This window comes from Colias eurytheme, chromosome 15 (genome assembly GCF_061535395.1).
Source record: "Colias eurytheme isolate Ceu_HAF_F1 chromosome 15, ilColEury1 Martin Lab GWU primary, whole genome shotgun sequence".
NCBI classification, from domain to species: domain Eukaryota; kingdom Metazoa; phylum Arthropoda; class Insecta; order Lepidoptera; family Pieridae; genus Colias; species Colias eurytheme.
This window is the reverse complement of record NC_142994.1, coordinates 1279152-1303997: the sequence shown is the minus strand read 5'-3', so window position 1 is coordinate 1303997 and position 24846 is coordinate 1279152. Positions and strand designations below refer to the sequence as shown.

Sequence of the window (24846 nt, the reverse complement as noted above, 5' to 3'; positions counted from 1 at the left end):
TAGTTGGAAATCTATTTAATAAATGAAGCTTTTAAAGAAGATAATACATTTATTATATTAAAAATGCAAAATTAACAGAACTACATCGGGTTGTTCCAAGAAAAGGCTTCAAACCTTTTGATTTAAGAAGAATCGTGTAAATAATTTATTATTGCGAAGTGCGCAATGATCACGAGTCTATGAGATATGGGGGCAGCATATGAACAATCTTAAAATACAATTATAACCTACAGATTTATCTGTGTAAGATAAAAGTAATGTAAGTACCATACCCAATGCAAACCTTAAGAGTATATTTAAAAATACGTTTGTTTATGTACACACTCTCCACTTGTTATTTCTCTATATAATAAAATGCAACCCTACTTATTCTCTAAACATAAATTTTATCTAATACCTACTTAATGTAAATCTATAAAAGATTGTTTATTATTTCTTCTTGATTCAATATATTTTATCATGTTATATTATTTATATAATAAAACACTTAAAAGTAAATCTACACTCAAATGCACTACCCATATTATACTTATGTTAGGGATCTCATTTAATTTTGAGAAGTAATACCATTATTTATTTCCAGGTTCTACAATCAATTCCGAGCACTAGGGATAAGATTACCCAGCGTAACCACATGGAAGCATTGATAGTATTCAAGAAACTATAAAGTGCCAGCGCAACATGAATATATTTATTTCAATAGGAAGCAATATCATGCTTTAAATGTATTAGTGCAATTAAAAACATATTTTATAAATCCAAAATCTTTATTTATTCCTTTTTATTTATTCATTGACAAAACATTTGCTCCTTTACTTCTCTTGATAACATTTATATATACTATATAAAAATGTAATAAAACATGGAATTATTTGAAAATAGATTCAATTCTATTTTGATTAAATATTAATTAAAAACAATTAGGTATATTACTCAAATCCAAATTTGTAAGTAAATAGCATATTAAATAAAGTCTTATTTATAATACCAGCCTTTAAAACTTAAAATGCAATAAACAAAAACTTTATATTTACATCACAATGAATAATTCCTGCACTAATAGTTTAATGGTATTTATATTTTTATTTTAAATTTAAATCAATTATTGTATTTGCATAATATAGAGTAGATAAATAATTCAAAAACTTGCAGTACTTATGTATACTTTTAATTTCATTTTTATTAAACTTAAAATGAAAACAATGTAGGTACTATATTAAGGTACAATTAAATTTTTACATTTTCTTTGAATATTTTAAGTGTAGACATGGTGGCGTCTCCCTCAACTTGAAGTTCTCACTACCACATGATCATCTCCCAAGCCGGTACTTCCTTGTTCAATGTTTGGGCAAGCCGGCAATCAACACAACTGTGAAAGATAAATTGGATTTAAACTGATTCTTTGTTGCTTTAAAATTTAATAAGTACATTTAATATGTTTACTTTTATTATTAAAGGGCTTGTCATGGTGTATGTAATTTAAGATGTTTTTTTAAACAATGTCGGTATAGTTTGTTAAATAATAAATACTTTATTTGTTAATCATTTTTCAAGTATTTTAACATTTTAGTTGTTTATCTTGCAATTCTTAATATCGTATTAAAAAAAAAGTTAAATGTGTAGGTGTGTAATTCCTTACAAAACTGTTAATATAAGTAGCTTCTAACCAAACATAGATAGGTTTGCTTATAAATTAATATAAATATTTACTTTTGACCAGCTGCTCTAGTTTTTGTGAACTCCCAAATCATTTGCACTTAAACTTTCAGCAGAGAATTCTATCAACTTTGTCTCATCATAACTTTTACCTCGTTGGGAGTTATTCATGTACCTATCTTTGTCTGTGTAATTTCGGGGTCAGGGAGCTTCGCGCACTCTGCACAATGTTCTGCTGTAAGTTAAATAAAAATTACTTCAATTAAGTAACAATAATCAAAACAGACGAAATCATGTAAAAACCAAAACTTTATTCGTAAAAATATATCTCTGTAGTCTGATAACATAAATCGTCCTTACTCGTACTTTATCTTACCTTGCTATTTCAATATTGCTTTTTCGCACTTTCTCATTTATCCAGAGATGAGATTCACATATTTAAGTTTAAGTTTATCTGAAATTTTAGATAATAATATGAATTAAGAGGACAGTGACATGACATTTTGATTTTTGACGTTTAATGTTCGATACAAATCATTACGACTTGGCCTAAAAGCCTCGTAGCCAAGCCATTAATCTTAAAAAAATAGACAAAACTTCGGAATTCATTCGGTCATTGGTCATTGTAGGCAATCGTATAGTAATCATGTTGAAAAGGCTCCCGGTACCAAAATAAAGTAAGATTATTTTGTGAACTCAACAAAACAAGGTTGTTATTATAAAAATGGCGGTGATTGAAAATTAAACGTCAAAAATCCAAATGTCATAATCACTGTCCTCGTATTATTATCTAAAATTTGGATAAATCAAATTGAAAAATTGCGAAAGATAAGTAATATGCATTAAAGAATGCATGAAAGAGCAATTGAAATAGCAAGGTAAGATAATATATACGAGTAATAAATATATCTAAAACATTGGACGATTTATGATAACACAGATATATTTTTACGAATAAAGTATTGGTTTTTGCATGATTTCGTCTGTTTTGATTATTGTTAATTGAAGTAATTTTTATTTAACTTGCAGCAGAACATTGTGCAGAGTGCGCGAAGCTCCTTGACCCTGAAGTTACAAAGACAAAGGTACATAAATAACTCCCAACGAGTTAAAAGTTATGCTGAGACGAAGTTGATAGAATTCTCTGAAAGTATAAGTGCAAATGATTTGGGAGTTCACAAAAACTAGAGCAGCTGGTCAAAAGTAAATATTTATATTAATTTATAAGCAAACCTATCTATGTTTGGTTAGAAGCTACTTATATTAAAAGTTTTCTAAGGCATTGTACCTACACATTTAAGTTTTTTTTAATACAATATTAAGAATTGCAAGATTAACAACTAAAACGTTGAAATACTTGAAAAATTATTAACAAATAAGGTATTTAACAAACCATACCGACATTGTTTAAAAAACTTCTTTTTAGACGTTTACATACACCATGACAAGCCCTTTAATAATAAAAGTAAACATATTAAATGTACTTATTAAATTTTAAAGCAACAAAGAATCAGTTAAGGTCCAATTTATCTTTCACAGTTGTGTTGATTGCCGGCTTGCCCAAACATTGAACAAGGAAGTACCGGCTTGGGAGATGATCATGTGGTAGAAGAACTTCAAGTTGGGGGAGGCGCCACCATGTCTACAGTCTACACTTAAAATATTCATATTTGTATCATACATCTGAAAATGTAAAAATTTAATTGTACCTTAATATAGTACCTACATTGTTTTCATTTTAAGTTTAATAAAAATGAAATTAAAAGTATACATAAGTACTGCAAGTTTTTAAATTATTTATCTACTCTTTATTATGCAAATACAATAATTGATTTAAATTTAAAATAAAAATATAAATACCATTAATCTATTAGTGTAGGAATTATTCATTGTGATGTAAATGTAAAGTTTTTGTTTATTGAATTTTAAGTTTTAAAGGCTGGTACTATAAATAAAACTTAATTTTTTTTAATCAAGGGTGTTTTTAATATGCTATTTACTTACAAATTTGGATTTGAGTTATATATATCTACCTAATTGTTTTTAATAAATATTTAAGCTAAATAGAATTGAATCTAATTTCGAATACTTACTTCCATGTTTTATCACTTTTTTTTATATAAATGATATCAAGAGAAGTAAAGGAGCAAAAGATTTGTCAATAAATAAATAAAAAGGACTAAATAAAGATTTTGGATTTATAAATGTTTTTTATTGCACTTAAACATTTAAAGTATGATATTGCTTCCTCTTGAAAAAATATATTCATGTTGCGCTGGCACTATGGCTTCTTGAATACTATCAATGCTTCCATGTGGTTACTCTGGGTAATCTTATTCCTAGTGCTCGGAATTGATTGTAGAATCTGGAAATAAATAATGGTTTTATTTCTCAAAATTAAATGAGATCCTTAACAACAGATTACATAAGTATAATATGGGTAGTGTATTTGAGTGTAGATTTACTTTTATAGTCTTATATTCTATATAGGTAAATAATAACATGATAAAATATATTGAATCATGAAGAAATATTATACAATCTTTTATAGATTTACATTAAGTATTAGATAAAATTTATGTTTAGGGAATAAGTAGAGTTGCATTTTATTATACAGAGAAATAACAAGTGGAGAATGTGTACTTATACAGACGTATTTTTAAATAGATTTGCATTGGGTATGGTACTTACATTATATGGTACTTACACAGATAAATCTGTAGGTTATATTGTATTTTCAAGTTGTTCATATGATGCCCCCATATCTCATAAGGACTCGTGATGATTACGCACTTGTTTACTATTTAGGTACACGATTCTTCTTAAATCAAAAGGTTTGAAGCCTTTTCTTCGAACAAGCCGATGTAAAGTTCTATTATTATCTGATAACTGTCAAATTGTCAAATAGATCGCAGTTCGCACCGGTCCCAATAATTGAGTGAACTATTACGAGTGACGTCATCAAAATTGCTAGAAAGACAAAATCAGTTTAACGCTGCAACAAGCTTGCGTTAAGGGTGTCACGGTACGAAAAGACATAGTAATGTTATAATAAGCTTGCTATAAGAGATGCCGGTTACCCCCCTGTTGATTATTTTGTTGATAATATTTTAATGTCAATTGTCAAAATAATGTGTCACTTATCACCTGGATTGCGTTCATAAACTTCATAAGCTTTTGGTAGTAGGTACCTATATTACTTGCTCTGTGGGTACATGACATTGATAGACCATGGTTGTTGAACGTTAACTGCTCCTGTCATATGTCAATAACTCAATAACACATCACCGTGTTAACAGAGGTTAGATGCTAAGAAAATCTCTAAATAAATTTAATATCATTAATATATGCATATTTCTATATAATGGACAAAGACAAACAAATCGGTAAAAAATGTAAAAGGTTTTCAGCGAGGTTAAAAACTTCTAAGGGAGTTTTATGCATAGATAAACCATGTTCGGTAGGTCAATGCTTATTTATTAAATTGTATGATATTTCGTTCGAATTAGCATTCATAACAGCAACAAAATCAATTTTTAAAAAACGTTCAAACCTCATTAGAAGTTACAGAAATAAATAATGTAATAGTCTGTAATCTGTAGCTTTTTTTCAAATACCAATGTTTATTGTAATTTATTTTAGAAAATTGTTCTATGCAATGTAGGACAAGCTACAGGCTTTAGTAAAGAAGAACTATTTGAAATGTTGGAACTGTTACCAGACATTAATCTTTTGAAATATATTGCGGAAAAAGGAGAATCACATTCCTATGTCGTTTTCGCTAATACAAAGAGTGCAGAGTTATTTTACAACACATTCAATGGTACAGCAAAAGCAAAAAAGAATGACACATTAATTTATATGAATTATGTTGAAGATGGTAAGTCATTGTCTTCAATTTAAATGGTGTAATTTCAGACCAAATCTTACACTTTTATTATGATGTTAAATTAATATTTTTCAGTACCAAATGACGAAATAATCTGTACAGCAGACAATCCTAAAGGCCTACAAGTACTACCTGACTTCATATCAGCTGAAGAAGAACAACAGTTCTTACAAATATTTGATTGGATAGACGATTCTAATTTAAAGAATCGTCAAGTGAAACATTATGGCTACGAATTTAGATTTGGGAGCAATGATGTAGATTTAAATGCTCCTTTGTCAGAAAAAATACCACCAGAGTGTGATATTCTGTGGAAAAGATTACAGGAACACGGCTTTGACATTGAAGTACCTGACCAGTTAACAGTTAACAAATATAGTCCAGGACAAGGTAGGGAATGGTATAATTATTTGAATACAACAAACTATGCTTCAATTTATTTGCTTTGCTTTGCAATTAATTGATGCTTTGCTTGTTTCCATTGTAAATTATTAATAACACCAATATAATTCAATTATATATAATTTGTGGGTGTACATTTTAACTGCAAAAAACAGTGATGGCTTTTTTTGTTTTATAGAAACATTTACATTTTTAAAAATTAACATTATTAATTATTATACACACACACACTATATTTTGCAGAGTTCTCTTCAACTTTTATCTGTATTTCCTTGCACTTACAGTAAGTGTTATTATGCTAAACTAACCCTTATATATTTTCCAGGCATTCCATCCCATGTTGACCGTCACAGTCCTTTCGGAGACACAATCCTGTCTCTTTCTTTAGGATCCTCTGTGTTGATGGACTGGAAACATTATAGTGGCAAATATGTTCCAATCATAGTTCCATCTCGCTCCATAATGGTTATGCAAGATGAAGCTAGGTATGATATTTCTGCATGTTATATTTTGATTGATTTGAACATGCAATATATTGTAGTTTTTAATTTTCATCATTGTTGGTGGATATAATGAATTAAAGAACCTTGTAAGTTCATGAATAGCAACTTCTCTCTCTTTTAATTTAGTTCTCATGTCTTGTCCCTTGTATCTTTACAACTTTAGTAATTCAAATATTTAGTTTTGTAGCATTCAAATAAATATATGGGTGGCTGAGCGGTTAGCCGTTGCTACTCTACGGTGATAAGAGGCGGGTTCGAATCTAGTCTCATCGCATTTCTTCCATACTTTCAAAGTTTAATAATGTGCATGTCACCAAAAGAATCACTACATAGTACAAAACAAAGTCGCTTTCTCTGTCCCTATGTCCCTATGTCCCTTTGCATGCTTAAATCTTTAAAACTACGCAACGGATTTTGATGCGGTTTTTTTTAATAGATAGAGTAATTCAAGAGGAAGGTTTTAGTATATATTTTATTAGGTTTTAGACAAAGCGGGCGAAGCCGCGGGCGGTAAGCTAGTTAAACAATATTTTACACTGTTAAGTACAATATTACATTATCGGTTTAAGATACGACTGGCAGCACGGCATTCAGCCGCGTACATGGGACCCAATTATAGAAATGAGAAAAGATCCAGAAACTTCTAACAATATTAAAGTTATAACCAGTGACACAAGACCCCGTGGTACAAGAATATCTCTGACGTTCAGGAAGACGAGGCAGGGGCCTTGCGAGTGTGGTTATAAAGTGCTTTGTGATAGAGGGAGTAAAGAGATCGATGATGTAGTGGCGTCGCATCTTGAGGAACTGCATGTACATCAGGTTTGTAGTTATTGTCTGATAGTTTGGCAATTTGTGTTTAATATTGAAATAGTATCAAATATGTTTTTGTTTTATTAGTAACTTGTAAAAACTTGTTATAATATAAAAGATTTCAGTAAAATGTGGATATCGTCATTTTATAAATTTTTATTTTTGCTAGAATTAAAAAAAAATTATAAGAATTCACTAAACATTACATGGTTGAATAAATATTATTCAATTTTACAGTTCCGTCCTTATAAGTTTTTTTTTTTATGTATGTGTAAATGCAATCTGTTCATAGAACATTCAGCACTTGGTTATGAATGTATTGAGACTTGTAGGGCGGGAGATCCAGTGATGCCAGCCGTTATTACTTCTTTTTGTCCTTATAAGTTACTAAATAATTTATTTAAGGCCAATAATATTGTGCAGGTTTACGAACAAATTGCAGGCCATTTCAGCACAACGCGGCACAAGCCCTGGCCCAAAGTGCAGGAGTTTATGATGAATACTCCACCTGGATCCATCGTTTTGGATCTTGGAGCTGGCAACGGCAAGAATATACTTAATAGGAATGATATTATACAGGTATGTAAAAAAACTGCGAAAATATTATATTTGTCCAAGATTTTTATTACATTTTATGCATTTAAAGTTACCGAAATATTGATCAGTAATAAACTTTTTCATTATCTTTCTTAATCTAGAATCGAAAATCTCTCCATCTTTGGAAATGATTTTTTCTCTTTTTGGAGAAATAAGAGCATAGAAAGGACAGGACAGGCCAGCAAAATCAGTGTTGCGATTGTTTATGGTCGCTAAGCCAGACCACATGCTCCTTTGCTTGCTCTACTGTAAAATAAATAATTGGTTGTCTGTAAAGTCGATTTACTGACGATAGTTGAACGTGACAACGTCCGATTGTGCTTCTTTGTCGCTCGTTCCGCGCTCTCGCTTGCACTTCAAGCCTTACATGGAACGCCTCAGAGCGAGGTAACGCCGCATGAGTCATGTTTTTTCGTGCGTGCAGCAGCTCTATCGAATTATAAGACTTTGTCACGTCAAAAAAGATCAGTTTTGAAAAAAAAAAACATTTTGACAGATAGCGTGTGAGCGCAGTGCGGGGCTACTCGCCGAGTGCGCGGCGCACACCGCGTCAGTGTGCGGCGCGCAGTGCGTGCGGCTGGACGTGCTGTACGCGCCGCTCGTGGATAGTTGCGCGGATGTCGCGCTGTGCATCGCTGTGGTGCACCACTTTTGTAGCGAGGTACGTATAGTTTTAGAACTATTTATCGGATTTTGGGTAAGATAATGCTACTGCTATACCCCCTATAATTTTGTTTGAATGTTTTATTGTGTAATAATGTTTGTTAAATAAATTTTATAATTCTAATAAAAAAATACTATACTGGCTAACTTAAGTTACATAATTACAAACTTATTAAGTCAGATAATCTTATTGATATAACTTATAGTAATGGGAAAAATAAAGGTGTTTATTACAGCTTCATTGAATAGTTATACCTACACCATTTGACCAACGTTACTGTAAAATAACATGCTTAATGAATGACTAAATGCAGAAGTAAACGTAATATTTTTTATTCCAGGCAAGAAGGAAACAAGCGATTAGTACGATCGCCCGCCTCTTGCGGCCCGGCGGCAGAGCTCTCATCACAGTCTGGGCAAAAGACCAAAAGAAATCCAACTACATCGTCCCAACTAAAGAAACCTCCGACACAAACGTCGTCACAACTGTCGGCGGACTCAATCTACCCGTACACGAAAACCGAACCCAGTTCCAGCACAACGATTTACTCGTTCCGTGGAAATTGAGACAGGTGAACAATAAAAAACTGTCAAATGAAGCGAATACGACGTTTTTGCGGTACTACCACGTGTTCGAAAAGGGTGAATTGGATAAGTTATGTGATCTACCCGATTTAGTAATAGAGGACAGTTTCTATGAAGAAGGGAATTGGTGTGTTATTTGTAAAAAACTGTAAATATGTATTATTTTGTATAATGTTTATTAAATATATTTTATTTTACCATATGCTCGTCTTTTATTGACAAATGTCTAAAATGAAACGCCATATAAATTTGACTTTGTTTTTTATTACAGTAAACGCATCTACAAAATAAACCATTTTAAAAACATTAACGATACAAGATCAAAGTGTAACAACAACTATTTTAACTAATAACATGATTATATAAAGCTGATTGCGAAACATATAACTTTCTATAGAGTATTGCAACATTAAAAAATAAAATTGCTTTATCTACATCGAAATAAAAAACTACAAACACATAATTACAAAATATTAATTTTAGCAACGAACGAGACAAAATTCTATCTCTGTAAAACAATTATTTTAAGTGCCTTATCATCGATTACACAGGTCAAAATAACGTGTTTACATAAAATGTAACAAAATAAAAAACAATCATCGATTCCGATTCCTAAACCTATAAAATTACGGTTTCATCAAAGCCAGTTGCAATAGTGGAATAACAGAAATAGTCGATAAATCCGCTAAAACGGCGTCAACATTTTGTAAAGTGTTCACTTGAAAAATATTCTCTTTTCTAAAGCTCAGTATTGCCAGCGCTAATAATGGCAGTATTTCCAAACAGTCGTAGCCCAAAATGGCATCCCAAAGCAGCAAAAGCTGATCCGGCGGTAAATGGCCGCTGAACGCACGCATTATCCATTTGAAAACCACTCTTATTCTGTAAGAAACAAGTTCTATTAAATAATAGATGTCAGAAATAGAAATTTTGTTTTAATTATTAATTTTGTACTTACGGGTTTACATTTATGTTCCTAAAATGAATCCATAGCAGAGGTTCATTTGCTTCCAACAATCTTTCGTACAGTAAGCATAGCGATACAATACCCTAGAAATTAAAATATGTATAAGTTTTGTGAAACGGAAAAAAGAGACGTTCTACTTTTTACAGTTTCAAATCTTTACCTGTGGATGAGTAGAAATATAATGAAGTTTATGCCAATAACGTATGTAAAACGCTCGAAATATGAAGTATAATTGCATGGGGTCATCATACAAATAACAAAACGGTGTTGCTGAAATTAAAGTTCGAATAATTATTATTTATTAGTTACCATCGAAACGCTTTGGATGTAAAATTTAAAACTTGGTAATAAGAATAATAATTGGGAGAACGAATGAATTTAGGCACATTTACATTGTTAAGAACGATCTCAAATGTGTAGGTATACAAGAAGTTTCACATCTAATCATATTTAGTGAGGACGCGGTATCGTAACTTTTTAAACCCTTAACCGACATATTATAAGGTAAAACATGGCAACATATAGAAAATCCAATTTTTAATTTCATATATATTTCTATGTGTGTGATAATTAATCTATACTAAAAGCTTACCATACATTGTAAAGCCATGAAATGGTATGATACCACTCGGCGGAAACACAGTAACACTGTCTGCAGAAGTCTGTTTCCCCTTTATAGTGACATTGAGGGGATTCCCGATACATCCCTTTAGATACTGCATTACCTCACAATCTCGAGAGAAACATAGCATTACCTGAAATTGCATTATTACATGGAAAATGAACACCGTGACCGAGCCACAATTTTTCGAATTTCGTTACAGAACTTGAAATTTAACGATATTTTTAACAGACTTCATAAAAGGAGGAGGTTCTCAATTCGGCCTGTATATTTTTTGCATTTTCATTTTCATTGAAAATATCGATAGCTTGAGAAAATGAGAATGTATCTTAACTATAGCTATTGTGAAAAGCACAATAAATCAAAGCAACCCTACATTATATTTTAATGTAGCATTTTCTGTCGTAGTGATGTCTTCGTGATAAAATATAGAAGGGTAAAAAATGGGCACACAGTGTTGTAGTTTAATTATTTCGAATTTTATAAAATAAATTAAAGCATTTGTGTAAAATATTATGAAATGAAATTTCTTACCTGATATAACAAATCTTCGAAAACAAAATATTGATCGTCATTCGAGGCAGTCAGTTGTACGTCTTTGAAAATTAACTTATCGATCATCAAATCGACTTCTAGTACGCTCTTTTTCAATCGGTTGAAATATGACACTTGCTAAAATGTAAGTAAAGTTAGGAAGTTATAGAGTTTTGGGTCCCTAAAGAACTTTGTGTGATAATTCAAAGTGAAATGAATCACTAAAATCGCAGGTTTGCCATGTTATAATTCTCATAAATACCCGACGTCCCACACATTTATTTTCTCGTAGTTGTAGAAAATTGGAATATATTCCATAAACTTACCTGAGACGAAATCTCAGCACCTAAAACTTGTGTCCACAACTTAGCTCGAAGGCACTGAGGGCTGCCCTTCTTCAAGTACTCCTGGATAACTGGAGCATATCCTAATGCAGCGACTCTTTCACCCAGACCAATCCTTTCTGCCTCCAGTGTTGAAAAACCTGGCACTGAACTGGGCATATTTGCATTTACGCCCAATAACGGTTCTCCGTTCGACCATTCTATGTATATTTTACGCTATAAAATAGGCATTTTTAGTGACGAAAATAATTAAAAAAAATATGACTCTAATAGAAAAAACAGTATGAATTAAGAAGCTCTATCGATATTCCGGGAACGGTCGGAGATTATTGAGTAGGAATTAAAACTATTGATTCAATTAATTTATTTTATGCAGACTTAGGTATGCCCGATGAACATAGCTTATTAATTATTATGTTAACTGTTTACTGTTTACTCTGAATAAAATTGTACTTACCAATTGATCTAAATTTTTAACTTGAAGAGGTAGATGAGCAAATTCCCATTTGGGTTCGTCTCTGTAAAGTTTAAGTACTTACAATATTTTCATTTGAAAAATATATGGGTATCTACTAGATTTTTTATCCTATTTTAATACTTACTCTTTCGTGTATGGAATGTAACCAGATAACGTGAGTAAAACTTCTAAAAAATCTTTGGGCGCATATACAGGTCTGTATTTTGATAAATCTGGAAAATATAGTTGATGAGAAAATTATCTTTTATTCGCGATCGCATAAATTGAAAATAGAGAGATTATTCTATGTCGGAAATAGTGAAATGCTAGACCGAACTGCGGTTACTTTTATACTCACCACCACCTAATTAAAAAAATAGACTGGCATAGCATATCTAAGGCATCTTACCTATGAGTACCTACTCTAGCACCTAGATGTGTTCTGAAAATTCGCCGACAATTCCTTGAGACTAAGCAGTTAAGTTGAAATTACCTAAGTTATAAGTACTAAGCTCGTTCCACTTCTCAGTTAGCTCTTCCTGTTCGCTCTGCGGCCGCACTTTAGCTAACGACGTCTCCAAATCTGAACACATGGAGTTTAAAGACTTATGGATCCGTTTTTCCCATTGAGCACTAGCTTTAGATAGGGACGTCAATGGATTTAGTTTCTAGAAAAAAATACAAAGGCCATAATACTTACATTTTTCTAATGCGGGTTTCGACGAAAGAATTAAAAAAAAAAAATATTTTTTCAGAGCAAGTATAGGTTTTAGGAAAGATAGTAAGAATTATTTTGTAAATACCGAGGAATTTACCACGAAGATATAGGTAGATCAACATATAGAGTTTTATAACTTATAGAGATAGATAGGCTGAAGAAAGTCCAACTGGATTTCGTTCAAAATCAAAATCTACATCATGATTCAATTAAAAGGTGTACATGGAATGCTACTGTACTATGAAAAGAATTTAATTTATGTAAGAACTAACGTTTTGTTTATTTTGTGTCCGAACCCAATGAAACACAGTGTTCCTTAATTTTGTATCCAAGCCTTTTTCTTTCATTGCTTGTTGTAGTGTCTGCTTAAAATCTTCCTTTTTCACATTTGGTAATGATACTAATTTCTACGAATAAAAGCATTTTAATTAAATAATATTTTTTTTTGTCATAATGATCTTATGCTATTGCAAAACTTACTTGAACATCACTGTAAAATGATTTATAAATTGAAAGATTTTTTAATTCTTCCGCCAATTTCATAGCTGTGTGATGGATAGCATCTTCTTTGATATTATCCATTGTGCCTTTTAACTAAAATTAAAGAGCTGTTACAAATAAAATATAAAGCTTGGACTTTATTTATTTTTTTGAATAAAAGTATTTTCTGTCATTTTATCGCTATGGTAACGATAATTGTTTCAGGTGTTTCAGTTGGTTACGAATTTTATCAATGAGTAGCGATCAGGAACTATCGTTTAATATTCGTCTTATTAATTTTTACGCATTAAAATAGAAAATTTTAAATTTGTTAAGGATTGAAATTCAGCGGACTTTTTCATTAAATGCCCAATGTCCTCATAGTCGTGTCCTGTAATTTTTTCTCAATTTCTTGCTGCTGTCAAATGTCAAATATTATAGTCTCAGCTGATATGTCATCAATCAACGTCAAAAAATATACGTCATTGTTTTCGTTGTGGTTTTCGTTCGTAGTGACAGAACTTGGATCAAAATATTTTTGTTTATGAAATATTGCAGCGAAGAATTTTTTGGCTAAAAAATAATCATGGGAAAAATATTTCTGGACCACATCGGTGGGGCTCGTTTATTTCTCTGCGCAGCTTGTGATGTGGTGTTAACGAATCGTTCAGAACTTATAAGCACTAGATTCACTGGGGCTACAGGTACGTCCTTTGTTACGTAGATGAAAGTCGTCATTGAGGAAATTTACTTAACGTTGTTAAATAAAATACTACTATCAATGTATTGCTGTTGTTTATTAGATATGCTTAAATAGTTAAAAGTAGTATGATAACATTGAAGACGAGATTAGTTTCTAATAAGCATTAAAAATTAAATGCGTTAGGCGTTATACATGTCAATAGAGCTTTAATCAATGAATTGCAAGTTTTTGAGTGTACTTATACGATTAATGACTAAAATCCACATTTATATAATTATTTATTTGCACAGGTCGTGCTTTCCTCTTTCACAAAGTGGTGAACCTAGTTTACTCTGAGGTGCAAGATCGCGTGATGCTCACTGGGAGACACATGGTACGTGATGTGTCCTGCAAGAACTGCTGCACTAAACTCGGATGGGTGTATGAGTTTGCTACTGAAGAGAATCAGAGGTAGGTACTACCTTTTATTATCTACTAGCTTTCCGCCCGCGGCTTCGCCCGCGCAGTCAAAGAAAAACCCGCATAGTTCCCGAGCCCGTGGGATTTCCGGGATAAAACTTATCCTATGTGTTAATCCAAGTTACCCTCTATATGTGTGCTAAATTTCAATGTAATCGGTTCCGTAGTTTTTACGTGAAAGAGTAACAAACATCCATACAAACTTTCGCCTTTATAATAGTAACTAGCTTTTCGCCCGCGGCTTCGCCCGCGTTTTCAAAGAAAAACCCGTTCCCGTAGGATTTCCGGGATATAACCTATCCTATGTCCTTTCTCGGGTATCAAAATATCTCTATACCAAATTTCATGCAAATTGGTTCAGTAGTTAAGGCGTGATTGAGTAACAGACAGACAGACAGAGTTACTTTCGCATTTATAATATTAGTATGGATGATATATAGCCTTAAGCATAGGCTTAAGGCTATAGGCCTTCCTCATTAAACGGGCTATTTAACACCAAAATAATTTTTCAAATCGGACCAGTAGTTCCTTAGATTAGCGCGTTCAAGCAAACAAACTGTTCAGCTTTATAATATTAAGTATAGATTTACAGTAAAATAGGTCATACTTATAAGCTTAATAATGACGTTATGTTATGTTTACAGATACAAGGAAGGTAGAGTCATTTTGGAGAGGGCTCTAGTGAATGAAGCAGAAGGATTTGAAGAGATTCAAGTCAACAATGATGATTAAAGATAAATAATTAATATAAAAATAGTATAAATTTATAAATAAGGTGTAGTTTGTATTAAAGAGATGATTTGTACCTAATTATAGAAGTCACTCAAGATTATTACATCAAATTTTGGTTCAATCTTACAAGTTGTTTTGAATAAACAAAATACATTAAAAATGGATAATTATAAAAAGAGGTTGTTTATACATCAGCCACATACTCACACATTAAAACAATGATCAATTAGCTTACAAGTGTTTAAGCAACCAAAGATAAGTTTCCATTGTTTTACAGTTTATGCAGAAATATTAGATGTGTATAAGATGATGTTTTTATTAGGTACAAATCATCTCACATGGCATTTAAAGTGATGGCAAATGTACAGAAACATCATTTAAAATATTATATTTTATAGTGTTCAGTAGTTGTTATTTAACATTGTGTGTAATGTAAAAATAATATTTCATTGTTCAAGATTTAATAAAACAATTCATAGTAATTCAATATCAGTCAATTTTTACTAAAATATGTGGGTATTGTTTTTTCTCATTGTATTCAACAATTTCTAATATTAACATTTTAAATTAAGTTTTAACATTTAACAAAATCATAATATTCAACTGCCTACCTTTTGTGTTGCAAGGGATTTTTAATAATAACATTTTTAGGGTTAATTTAATTAAAATATATGTTCTATTTCTATGATCTCTAAGCAATAAATTATTGTATAAATAATTGTTTTTTATTTCAATTTTAACCTGAATATTTTTGGTAAAACTGTACATTATAGGGCGTGGAATTTGGGGGTAGTGGGGGGTGGAGAGAGGGGGGGTGGGTACTAGGAACTTCCCCTGTAAAGGGGGGGGCGCGAAAATTAATAGTTTTCGAGATATTTACAAATTAAGTTTTGGTCCGCCTAAAGCAAAGGGGGCGCAAAGTAAGGACTTAGAAAATTTTTGATCTAAAGTGAAAATTGTATAGGAATCATAAAATACATAATTTTTATTCAAAACGCTAAAATAAGCATGTTTTATAAAAAAAACTTTTTCTCTAAAATAAAAAATGGCCGAGATATTCGCCCTCAAAGATTGATGATAAAACCTAACCTAACCCTTTCCCTATCTCCTCATGTCTTTTTTATATTGTCTCAGACACTGCCTTAGCTCCGACGCTACGGGAAGTGCAGCCCTTCCGCCCTTGCGTGACAAAGCACGGTCGCCCGTACTCCACTTCGCAGCTTCAGCTTATTGGTCGCCTTCGGCGACCAGCCTCAGCCGCTCCGCTCCGCACGGCTCCCGAGCTTTGTCACGGCGGGCGAGGGCTGCTCTCCCTCCGCGCCTCCGGCTTTTTACATACACTCTAGGGGTAGGGCAAACAAGACCACGTGGAATTCGGGGTTGACAGCTTCGGTTCTGTGGCAAGTCTTATGATAATGCAATGCTTATTTTAGCGTAACGTTTTTTAGCTAGATTCGGACTTTCGCAGCTTAATATTGAATACATAATATTCCATCATTGAAAAAATTTACATTTTACAATCCGTCATGTATCTTGGTAATTATCAAGTTTAGAGAAAAGTTGCCCCAACAAAACATGCTTTTATTAGCGTAATCTTTACGATAAAACAATAATAAATAGGTGTTATAATGATACCAACTCCATCAAAAATTTTCTAAGTCCTGCGCCCCCTTTGCTTTAGGTATTTTTTTCCAGTTCCACATTGATCTGAAGCAATTAATATTAATTATTACTTTACAATAATAGTTTTCAATACTAGTAATATTGCATTAGCTCTTTGATTTGAAATATGACAGATTTAATGTAATAGACATTAGTATGACCTGTAGTTTTTTTTTTGTTTGAGTGGGAATCGCCCTAAAGTCGCTTCTGGCACTTGCCGGCCGCTGCCGCGGCACGCTCGCTTCGCTCGCTCGGCTCGTGCGGCAGTTCAAATGTTAACCTAACACGCTCGTCGCTTCGCTCCTCGCTACCTATTTGTATGCTAAAAGTAAAAGTTTAATAGTTTTGTACAGTTTTAGGGCTTAACAGGAGTACGCACGAAACGATCTCGACTGAAAGGTGGCAAACGAACGGTAACTGAAAATGACGTCGTTATTGTTTTGTTCCACGGTACAAAGCGTACAATTAATATTGGACAGCGCTAGTCGTCCGCTAAACGGATGAATAAAATAATTTAATCGTCCGATAACATCTATTTATCTATATAGTTAGGTTATCGGGGTTTCTTTAAAGAACTGCCGCACGTATTATAGGTTTTTTGTGGGGGGAGGAGGGCACACGTAGGTATTTGATTTTTTTTTGCGCGTCGACGGAGCCCCGCTTCGCGGGGCTCCTATTTCTGTGTAGTTTTTTTTTTAAAGAAACCTAACCTAACCTAACCTAACGGCTAACCTAACCTAAACTAGATTTTTTTTTTTGCGCGTCGACGGAGCCCCGCTTCGCGGGGCTCCTATTTCTGTGTAGTTTTTTTTTTAAGAAACCTAACCTAACCTAACCTAACGGCTAACCTAACCTAACTTGATTTTTTTTTGCGCGTCGACGGAGCCCCGCTTCGCGGGGCTCCTATTTCAGTGTAGTTTTTTTTTAAGAAACCTAACCTAACCTAACCTAACCTAACCTAAAGGCTAACCTAACCTAACGAATTGAGGGTGAATATCTCCGCCATTTTTGATTTTAGAGAAAAGTTGTTCCTATAAAACATGCTTATATTAGCGTTATCTTTACGATAAAACAATAATAAATAGGTGTTAAAATGACACCAACTCCATCAAAAGTCCTGCGCCCCCTTTGCTTTAGTCCAACCCAACCAGCTTTAGTGTTAAAAGGTTATCTAGTAATCCGAATAATCGGACGATTAAATTATTTTATTCATCCGGTAATCGGACGACTAATTTATTTTATTCATCCGTTTAGCGAATTTTATTTTATTTAATCTATTTTACAAAAACTATACTTAATAATAATTATTTTTAATGTTGTTGTTAAAAAATATACAAATTTCATAAATAAAATTTAAATTATAATATTTTTTTTGTTAGATAGAAATGTTTTACCTGAAATGAAACGCGTTTGACAATCGCTGTAGGTCAATTTGACACTGTCATAACAGTAAGTTCGCGTTTCAAAGATAAAAATATGGAGTAAAATTTTCCGATTTTCAAAAATTCGTGACTCAAAAACAAAAAGTTTTCGCGCTGTGAAATTTCAGATTAAGGTTCCATAGGACAATAGCTAACCACAAAAAAAATTACGACTCTCAACTCCACGCCCTATAATGTACAGTTTAGCCATATTTTTTTTTGAGATATGTTTGAAATAAAACAATGCAGTTAATACAATATCACATTTTATTCATTATTATATTATATAACACAACATATATCTTTTGCGGATAACAAAATTTGTTTTTCTATTAATTTTTATGTAAAATCTTAAGCTCAGCTGTAATATTGGAATACATTATAAATAAAAAATGCCAACAACGTAAAATAACTGTCTTCCAAATAGTGAATGTTTAGGAGATCTCAAAATATCAAATAAAATTTTTTGAGTGTACTTTGCACTTTAATTTTATTAAAGATTCGTCCCAATATAAAATAAAGAAAACATGTTTTTAACATCAATTAAATTCATTGAATTTGAATCAATCACTATTCAAAAGACAAATAATATGCATGATACCAACTACAAATAGAAATAAAAAATATTCCTAAAAATATTGCGCACCTCCACCCATGATATAGGGTGTTACTTCACATAAAAGCACCTCATTTATTACATATAATATAGATAAGAAATAATAAAATATTAATAATATAGCAAATCATCAGCTGATAGAATAAACAATATTATCAAAGGGATAAAAATTCATTTGTGAGTTAACCAAAGCATAAAAGTTAAATAAATTATTATATATATTCGTAATTTTGAGGTATTTTTGCCAGACACACATATTTTGCCTCACCCAAAAAATGCTACAGATACTAATTGTTAAAAAAATATTTTTCGCACCTATAAAAGCTTTATCTTAACTACTTTATATTATGTTCATTTGTAAGATGGGATGAGGCAATTTTCCACATCATTATTTACTTCCAAAACACACTGATTATGATTCCATAATCCTACAAAATTTGCCATTTAAAATCTTTAAACTGAAAGGAAATATACTCTGTCCAATTCAAGAACCAATTCGAGATCACTTTGAAGCCAATCTCCAGACTTCATTTTGTATTACGTTAAAGCAATAATTTGAAACAATGTCAGGTCTCCATTGCTATGTTAATAATATGTATTTTTTTTCTCAATATAGTCAATCACCAACAATTAGTTATTTTATTTTCCCATACTATGCTAAATATTTCTTCTACCGCATAAATTATGAAAAAAAATGCACATTTTAATATGCATTCAACACTTATTTATACTTTCAGACGAAAATAAAATATTTCGAAATGGGCTACTTTTATATAAAGCTATATCAACTACTCAGTGCCTCTTTTTTACTCATTACTTAAGAAAAAGCCCATTAAATAGTATTTTATAACTTTCGTTTTCAATTTTAACAAATAATTGTTGACATATAGTAAGACACGTTAAACATAAACGTCTATAACTTATATATTATAACATTGATAAATAAATGATACATCCACCTTTTTATTGCATACTAATTAAGTAAATCTAAAACAATGTATCACTAGAAAAGATTCAAAAGTAAAGTCTAGTCATTTGTTTTATTAGCGCCTTGGACCTTTATGTTCTAAGATCTTATAATATTTTCTATTTATAAAGCTTTTAATAGCGGATTTCCTTACATCACCTACTCTAGGCATCTGTCGGCATCAAATGCGCGGCGAGTCGGGCGCCGGCTCGGGGGCTACCATGCCCACTCGTTGCTTTTCAGTTTCGATAAACTCTAACAAGGCCATATATATAAATTTGTACTGAGCTTCGTTTTGTACCATGCCCGAACGCTGGTCTCTCACCATCTGCACGGTACGGTGAACGTCTATTTCACAGTTGAACCCTTCTTTCCTAATTTGGTCCAAAATCATGTCGATGACGATGAAAGTTCCGGTGCGACCGATACCGGCCGAACAGTGCACGCACACTACGGCCTGCTCGGGAGGCTCCTCTCCCGTCATTATCTGCTGCAATCTAAAGTTCACATCCAGCAATATGTTCAGGACGCGACCGGGCTCCGAGGGCACCCCGTGATCTGGCCAAGCAGTGAAATGAAAATGATAAATTGTTCGCTTAACATCAGGTTCGTCTTTTTTGGTGACAACAAATCGTCTGAGCGTATAATCCTGGGTGGAGGATTCGGATTCGTTATAAATAGTGTACTTTTTAATGACCTCTGTTTTATTAAGCTCAGGCCAATAGCGTTCACATTTCACTTTTCCACGCTCAATTTCTTTCGTTGTCATAATTATGATGCGTACGTCTTCTTGCCATATCATGGACCAAAACTGATAAATCGTAGTCGAGAGACAGCCTTGGGTGGCAATGTACAATTTACTGTAGACATTCTCTGGATCACCATTTACAATGTTTCTCTGAACCTTCTTTGGACCTAATGCGTTTATAATATTTTGTGTTGAACGGAGAATCGCTGGTTCCATTTTCGTAATTTTATAAGTTCCATTTATTTTTCCAGTCTCGCTAGGAGTTTCTTCAGTGATTATGACAGGTGTATGAACAGGTGAAGATTTGTCTTTAATTTTTGATGATCCGTGATGTGTATTCTCATAGGTACCATTAGTATCGTGGGAGTCTGCTGAAGTATCGATAAAATCGGATCGAATATAATTAGCGTTGATGTAATCTGCACCTGGCGGTGCATCTGGAGGAATATCTTTCAAAATAACTCTAGTGTGATCAAATGGAATTATATTTTTGTATCTATTTTTTCTAATATTCTCAGGTTTCGAGCCCTCCATTCTATCGAACAACTGCAGGTTTTCCATCATTTGTAAGGTTTCAAATTCTTCCCAAAAGCCTTGTTTATAAGCCATACTTTCTATTGGACCCTCGTTTTCTTTCTGTAACTGTTTCACGCGCGTGTGGAAGTGTTGTACTTGTATGCGAGTGGCATTGAATGGTTGAATGAGTCTCAGAACGTCGCCTGTGGTCTCCACCAAAGGGTAGTTGCGGTAGTGTTCGATAAGGCTGACAAGATCGTCAAATTGTTGTCCTCCGCCCACGTCATATTTATTGTCGGATCGTCGAATGATGACGTGCGTAACCCGGTCTCTTGTACGCACTGAGAGCACGAAATCACCTGGTTGCCTTTGCGATTCCCTCACTAAAAATGAGCCACTTCTACCGTTTTCTAACATCATTCTCTCTGCCTCCTTGGCGGTAAGCTGTCCGTGATACCATCTCTCGGTTGTGGGATCTGCGCAGTTCAGTGGCGTTTTTAACCGTATTATACTTCCGTTCTTTTCTCGCAACTGGCCCTGATTATCCATGTAGTATTGAACAAGCTCAGATAAAGTGGCAAACTTTTCTCCACCATATAGATCAAGAAACTCGCCATTATTTTGTATTTTTATATGAGTTACCTCTGTGCCCCTTCTTACAGATAATGTGAAGTCACCTTTATTGCTTGTGCTTGGTCTAGCAAGAAAATAGCCATCCCGACCGCGATCTAAGAGTAGTTTTTCTGCATCCACACCATTCAAAGAAGGATGGAACCATCTCCGTGTTATCATCTTATATTTATAAAAAAAAAGAAGCGTCAATTCGATACTTACTTATATTAGTTATCAGAAGATTAGTCTTTGTATTTTATTCTTATATCTCGATGCACCCTTAGCACTCATCTGAAATTAAAATAATGTAGTAATTAACCAAATGAATCCCTTAACTCCACATTGTTCTTTATTTTTAAATATATTTATTTTGTATACCTTTACGGCATTCTGTATTAACAACTGATATTCTACTGAGAAGATACAAACTGAATATGTTAAGTGCAAATTGTACACTTAATCTAATCTATGGAAGCATAGTCATTTGACAAAGAGATGGAAATCAATTAAGTGTAATAGGTAGAAGATCAATATCACTAGAACATTAGGTCATGGGTATTATATGTAAGATACTCCAAAAAAAGGCTATTAACTATAGCTTGCCACCTTTGCTATATATTGCTTACACCTTAACAAATTACATACTAAAACATTCCATGAGAACCGCTATGTCTGTTTAAAAAAATCATCAAAATCCATTGATAATAAGGATCAAAGGTAATGCAAATAAGGATCAAAGGATCCAAGGATCAAAGCATACATACTTAGACTAGAAAGCCTATAGGTTTCTGTATCCTAACAGAAACCTATAGCTATTATAATTATTATAATAATACAGTAAAAGCTCTTTATTCGCGGGCAATAGGTTCCGTAAATGTGCTGCAAATAGAGAAACTGTGAATATAGAATGGTAATTTGTATGGGGTTATAGGGGATACGTTCCTAGGTGACGAAATAAGGAACCAAATACATAAAGAAATCAGTTTTATTGAAATTTTTGACCATACATATTTATTAATTACCATTTAATTAGGTATTATCTTCAGGTTTAGGCAATGGCTTGGCACTTTTTACTCGTTTTTTAGTCAATATTATAAATTCGTAGTTGTAGTTCAGGCGTTTACTAAGGATGACGATTGATTTTTATTTAGGTAAACACATATATGTAAGTAACGATGTACCGATTCGATCCGCAAATAAAGAATTTTGGGTCGCGAATATAGAAATAAGGTCGCATTTTTGTCATCCGTGAATAGTGAAACCGCGAATGAAGGAAGCGCGAATAAGGAGCTTTGACTGTATAAGGTGAGGATCATTGATAATATTCAAATGGATTTACACTTTTAATCAAAGTTTAAATCTCTTCCTCACAGCAAGCTAACCTTTAAGGTTAACATAACAATGATTTAAATTATAATATTTTACTAATATCTATCACTTCACATAGATAAAAAAGTTGGGAGTATTAAAATAATTAAATAAAGTAATTTTAAATTTATAATATAACTGCTTCTTTTGAATTTGGAAAAAAGGTTTGTGCTAGTAGGGCACTTAACACTGATCACCTTTAAAGAAAAACCTTTTCTCTACAAGACAATTCACATGTCTTAGTAGCTAAGTATACTAACAATTCTGTTGTTTTTACCATATTTTGAGTTTATACACCTTCAATTAATTATTAAAGGTCAATTGTGTAATAAACTCACAATTAATTAACAATAGAAAATCAATTACGACAAAAGTAAATCATTACAAACACATTAGTATTTACAAGACCAAAATAATATTTGTTTGAAATGAATTCAACACATGTACACATGTAAATGTGCTTAAAAATGCATAAATAATTTATATAGGTTCTAAAATGGTATAGTTTCAGTATAACAGCATTTAATTTAAATATGAATGCACCATAAAACGTAAATACACCGAGTTTATTGATAAGCCCACAAATAAAGATTTTCCTTTTATATATTAATTACTAGACATCGGATTATATGCATTTGCATATTTGCATATGCAAATGCATAAAACTCTCTAATTACGGCGTTAGTGCATATTATAGCCTTTTTCCCCAATCGTGCATATTTTGCTAAGTAGCGGGAGTTTTGATTGGTCGACTAACCTTTATTAGCCAATCAGAACGCTCAGCGAGTAAACCAACCCTATTTTGGCATGGTAAAATGGCAAAAAATTACAAAATGGGCTCCATTTTAAGTAATTTTAGAGCTATTAAAAATAGGGCTAGATTACCCTTTTGGGGCAAAAAACTTAAAACACGGGTTGAATTCCAAAAAAGGGCTAGATTTAGCCCGGAAAGGTCTAAGGTGGCAACACAGGGCTCGCGGGTGACAAAAGTCACAAATTTGCGCTCGAAAATTTGGTTAAAATGCTAAATTGTATATTGGCACAAAAACTATACTTAATTTCAAGAAAATTTCACTGTTTTTGTACAATCTTTGATTTAAATTTAAAATTAATAAAGGTTTTTTGATTTTGTATTGTGCATATTTTAGGCATATCAGTCGTTTTTAGTGCATATTTCGGCCTTTTTTAGTGCATATTTGCATGCATATTTTGGCATTTTGTTAGTGCATATAATCCGATGTCTATAAATTACCTATATTTGTAAATGCTCCTATTTTAATTTATTGGTTTCAAAATAAAGTTACATTGTAAAAATGGCAGTTTGAACAATACTCAAACATTGTACTCAAACTGCAAATGTACACACTCGAACATACTACAATGTAAATTTTATGTATACATATATATTTAGAGGAACATGTACACAAAGGTATTGGCAAATACGATTACGGTAATTTTGTACAAAGAATTATAGATCATTATTGTGATGTATTTTAACCCTTACCTCATAGAAGGCAACCATGCAGTGTCCAACACACTGTATTCCTTAAAATAGTAGTAAAACGTATCGGAGTGTTGTTGCTATGCTGACTTTAGACTTTTTATAAACCTTTTTTTCAAGGGCGTATTCACGCGATGTCCACAATAACATAAGAAAATAAAGTGAGGCGTGTAGTAAATTTTAAATCCAGTAGTTCATTATGATAGTTAAATAAAAAAGCTGAAACTAAATAGTATTTTACAAGGAAAGCCAAAAATTAATTTCATTCCCAGTCCCCAGATAGGCTGCGGAAATGTCACGCAACTTTCGTT

The 24846-nt window shown here is 32.5% G+C and overlaps 4 protein-coding genes and 2 long non-coding RNA genes across 6 annotated transcripts; 3 read left to right on the top strand and 3 right to left on the bottom strand.

Moving 5' to 3' along the window:
- Positions 1–993: 993 nt before the first annotated feature.
- On the bottom strand, positions 994–2238 carry LOC149902115 (uncharacterized). Its single transcript, XR_016457551.1, has 3 exons — positions 2033–2238; positions 1711–1891; positions 994–1369 (listed from the first exon to the last, which is right to left on the bottom strand). It is a non-coding gene; the product is annotated as an uncharacterized LOC149902115 (long non-coding RNA).
- Positions 2239–2274: 36 nt separating this feature from the next.
- On the top strand, positions 2275–3434 carry LOC149902114 (uncharacterized). Its single transcript, XR_016457550.1, has 3 exons — positions 2275–2534; positions 2686–2859; positions 3196–3434. It is a non-coding gene; the product is annotated as an uncharacterized LOC149902114 (long non-coding RNA).
- A 1524-nt stretch (positions 3435–4958) lies between these two features.
- On the top strand, positions 4959–9310 carry LOC149902113 (tRNA (carboxymethyluridine(34)-5-O)-methyltransferase alkbh8). The gene is made up of 8 exons (XM_090110226.1): positions 4959–5116; positions 5299–5536; positions 5621–5935; positions 6273–6432; positions 7020–7272; positions 7687–7842; positions 8357–8521; positions 8865–9310. The coding sequence occupies exons 1-8, from the start codon at positions 5021–5023 to the stop codon at positions 9258–9260; spliced, it is 1779 nt and encodes a 592-aa protein (XP_089966352.1). The 5' UTR covers positions 4959–5020; the 3' UTR covers positions 9261–9310.
- Positions 9311–9352: 42 nt separating this feature from the next.
- Positions 9353–13498, bottom strand: LOC149902112 (TBC1 domain family member 19). Its single transcript, XM_090110224.1, has 11 exons — positions 13231–13498; positions 13023–13157; positions 12526–12700; positions 12178–12265; positions 12033–12093; positions 11558–11791; positions 11232–11369; positions 10668–10830; positions 10236–10345; positions 10067–10158; positions 9353–9990 (listed from the first exon to the last, which is right to left on the bottom strand). The coding sequence occupies exons 1-11, from the start codon at positions 13330–13332 to the stop codon at positions 9735–9737; spliced, it is 1554 nt and encodes a 517-aa protein (XP_089966350.1). The 5' UTR covers positions 13333–13498; the 3' UTR covers positions 9353–9734.
- A 230-nt stretch (positions 13499–13728) lies between these two features.
- Ype (yippee zinc finger protein) lies at positions 13729–15842 on the top strand. Its single transcript, XM_090110017.1, has 3 exons — positions 13729–13934; positions 14224–14383; positions 15037–15842. The coding sequence occupies exons 1-3, from the start codon at positions 13817–13819 to the stop codon at positions 15122–15124; spliced, it is 366 nt and encodes a 121-aa protein (XP_089966143.1). The 5' UTR covers positions 13729–13816; the 3' UTR covers positions 15125–15842.
- Positions 15843–18456: 2614 nt separating this feature from the next.
- csw (protein tyrosine phosphatase non-receptor type corkscrew) lies at positions 18457–24846 on the bottom strand. The gene is made up of 2 exons (XM_090109984.1): positions 24539–24846; positions 18457–21957 (listed from the first exon to the last, which is right to left on the bottom strand). The coding sequence occupies exon 2, from the start codon at positions 21844–21846 to the stop codon at positions 19972–19974; it is 1875 nt and encodes a 624-aa protein (XP_089966110.1). The 5' UTR covers positions 21847–21957; positions 24539–24846; the 3' UTR covers positions 18457–19971.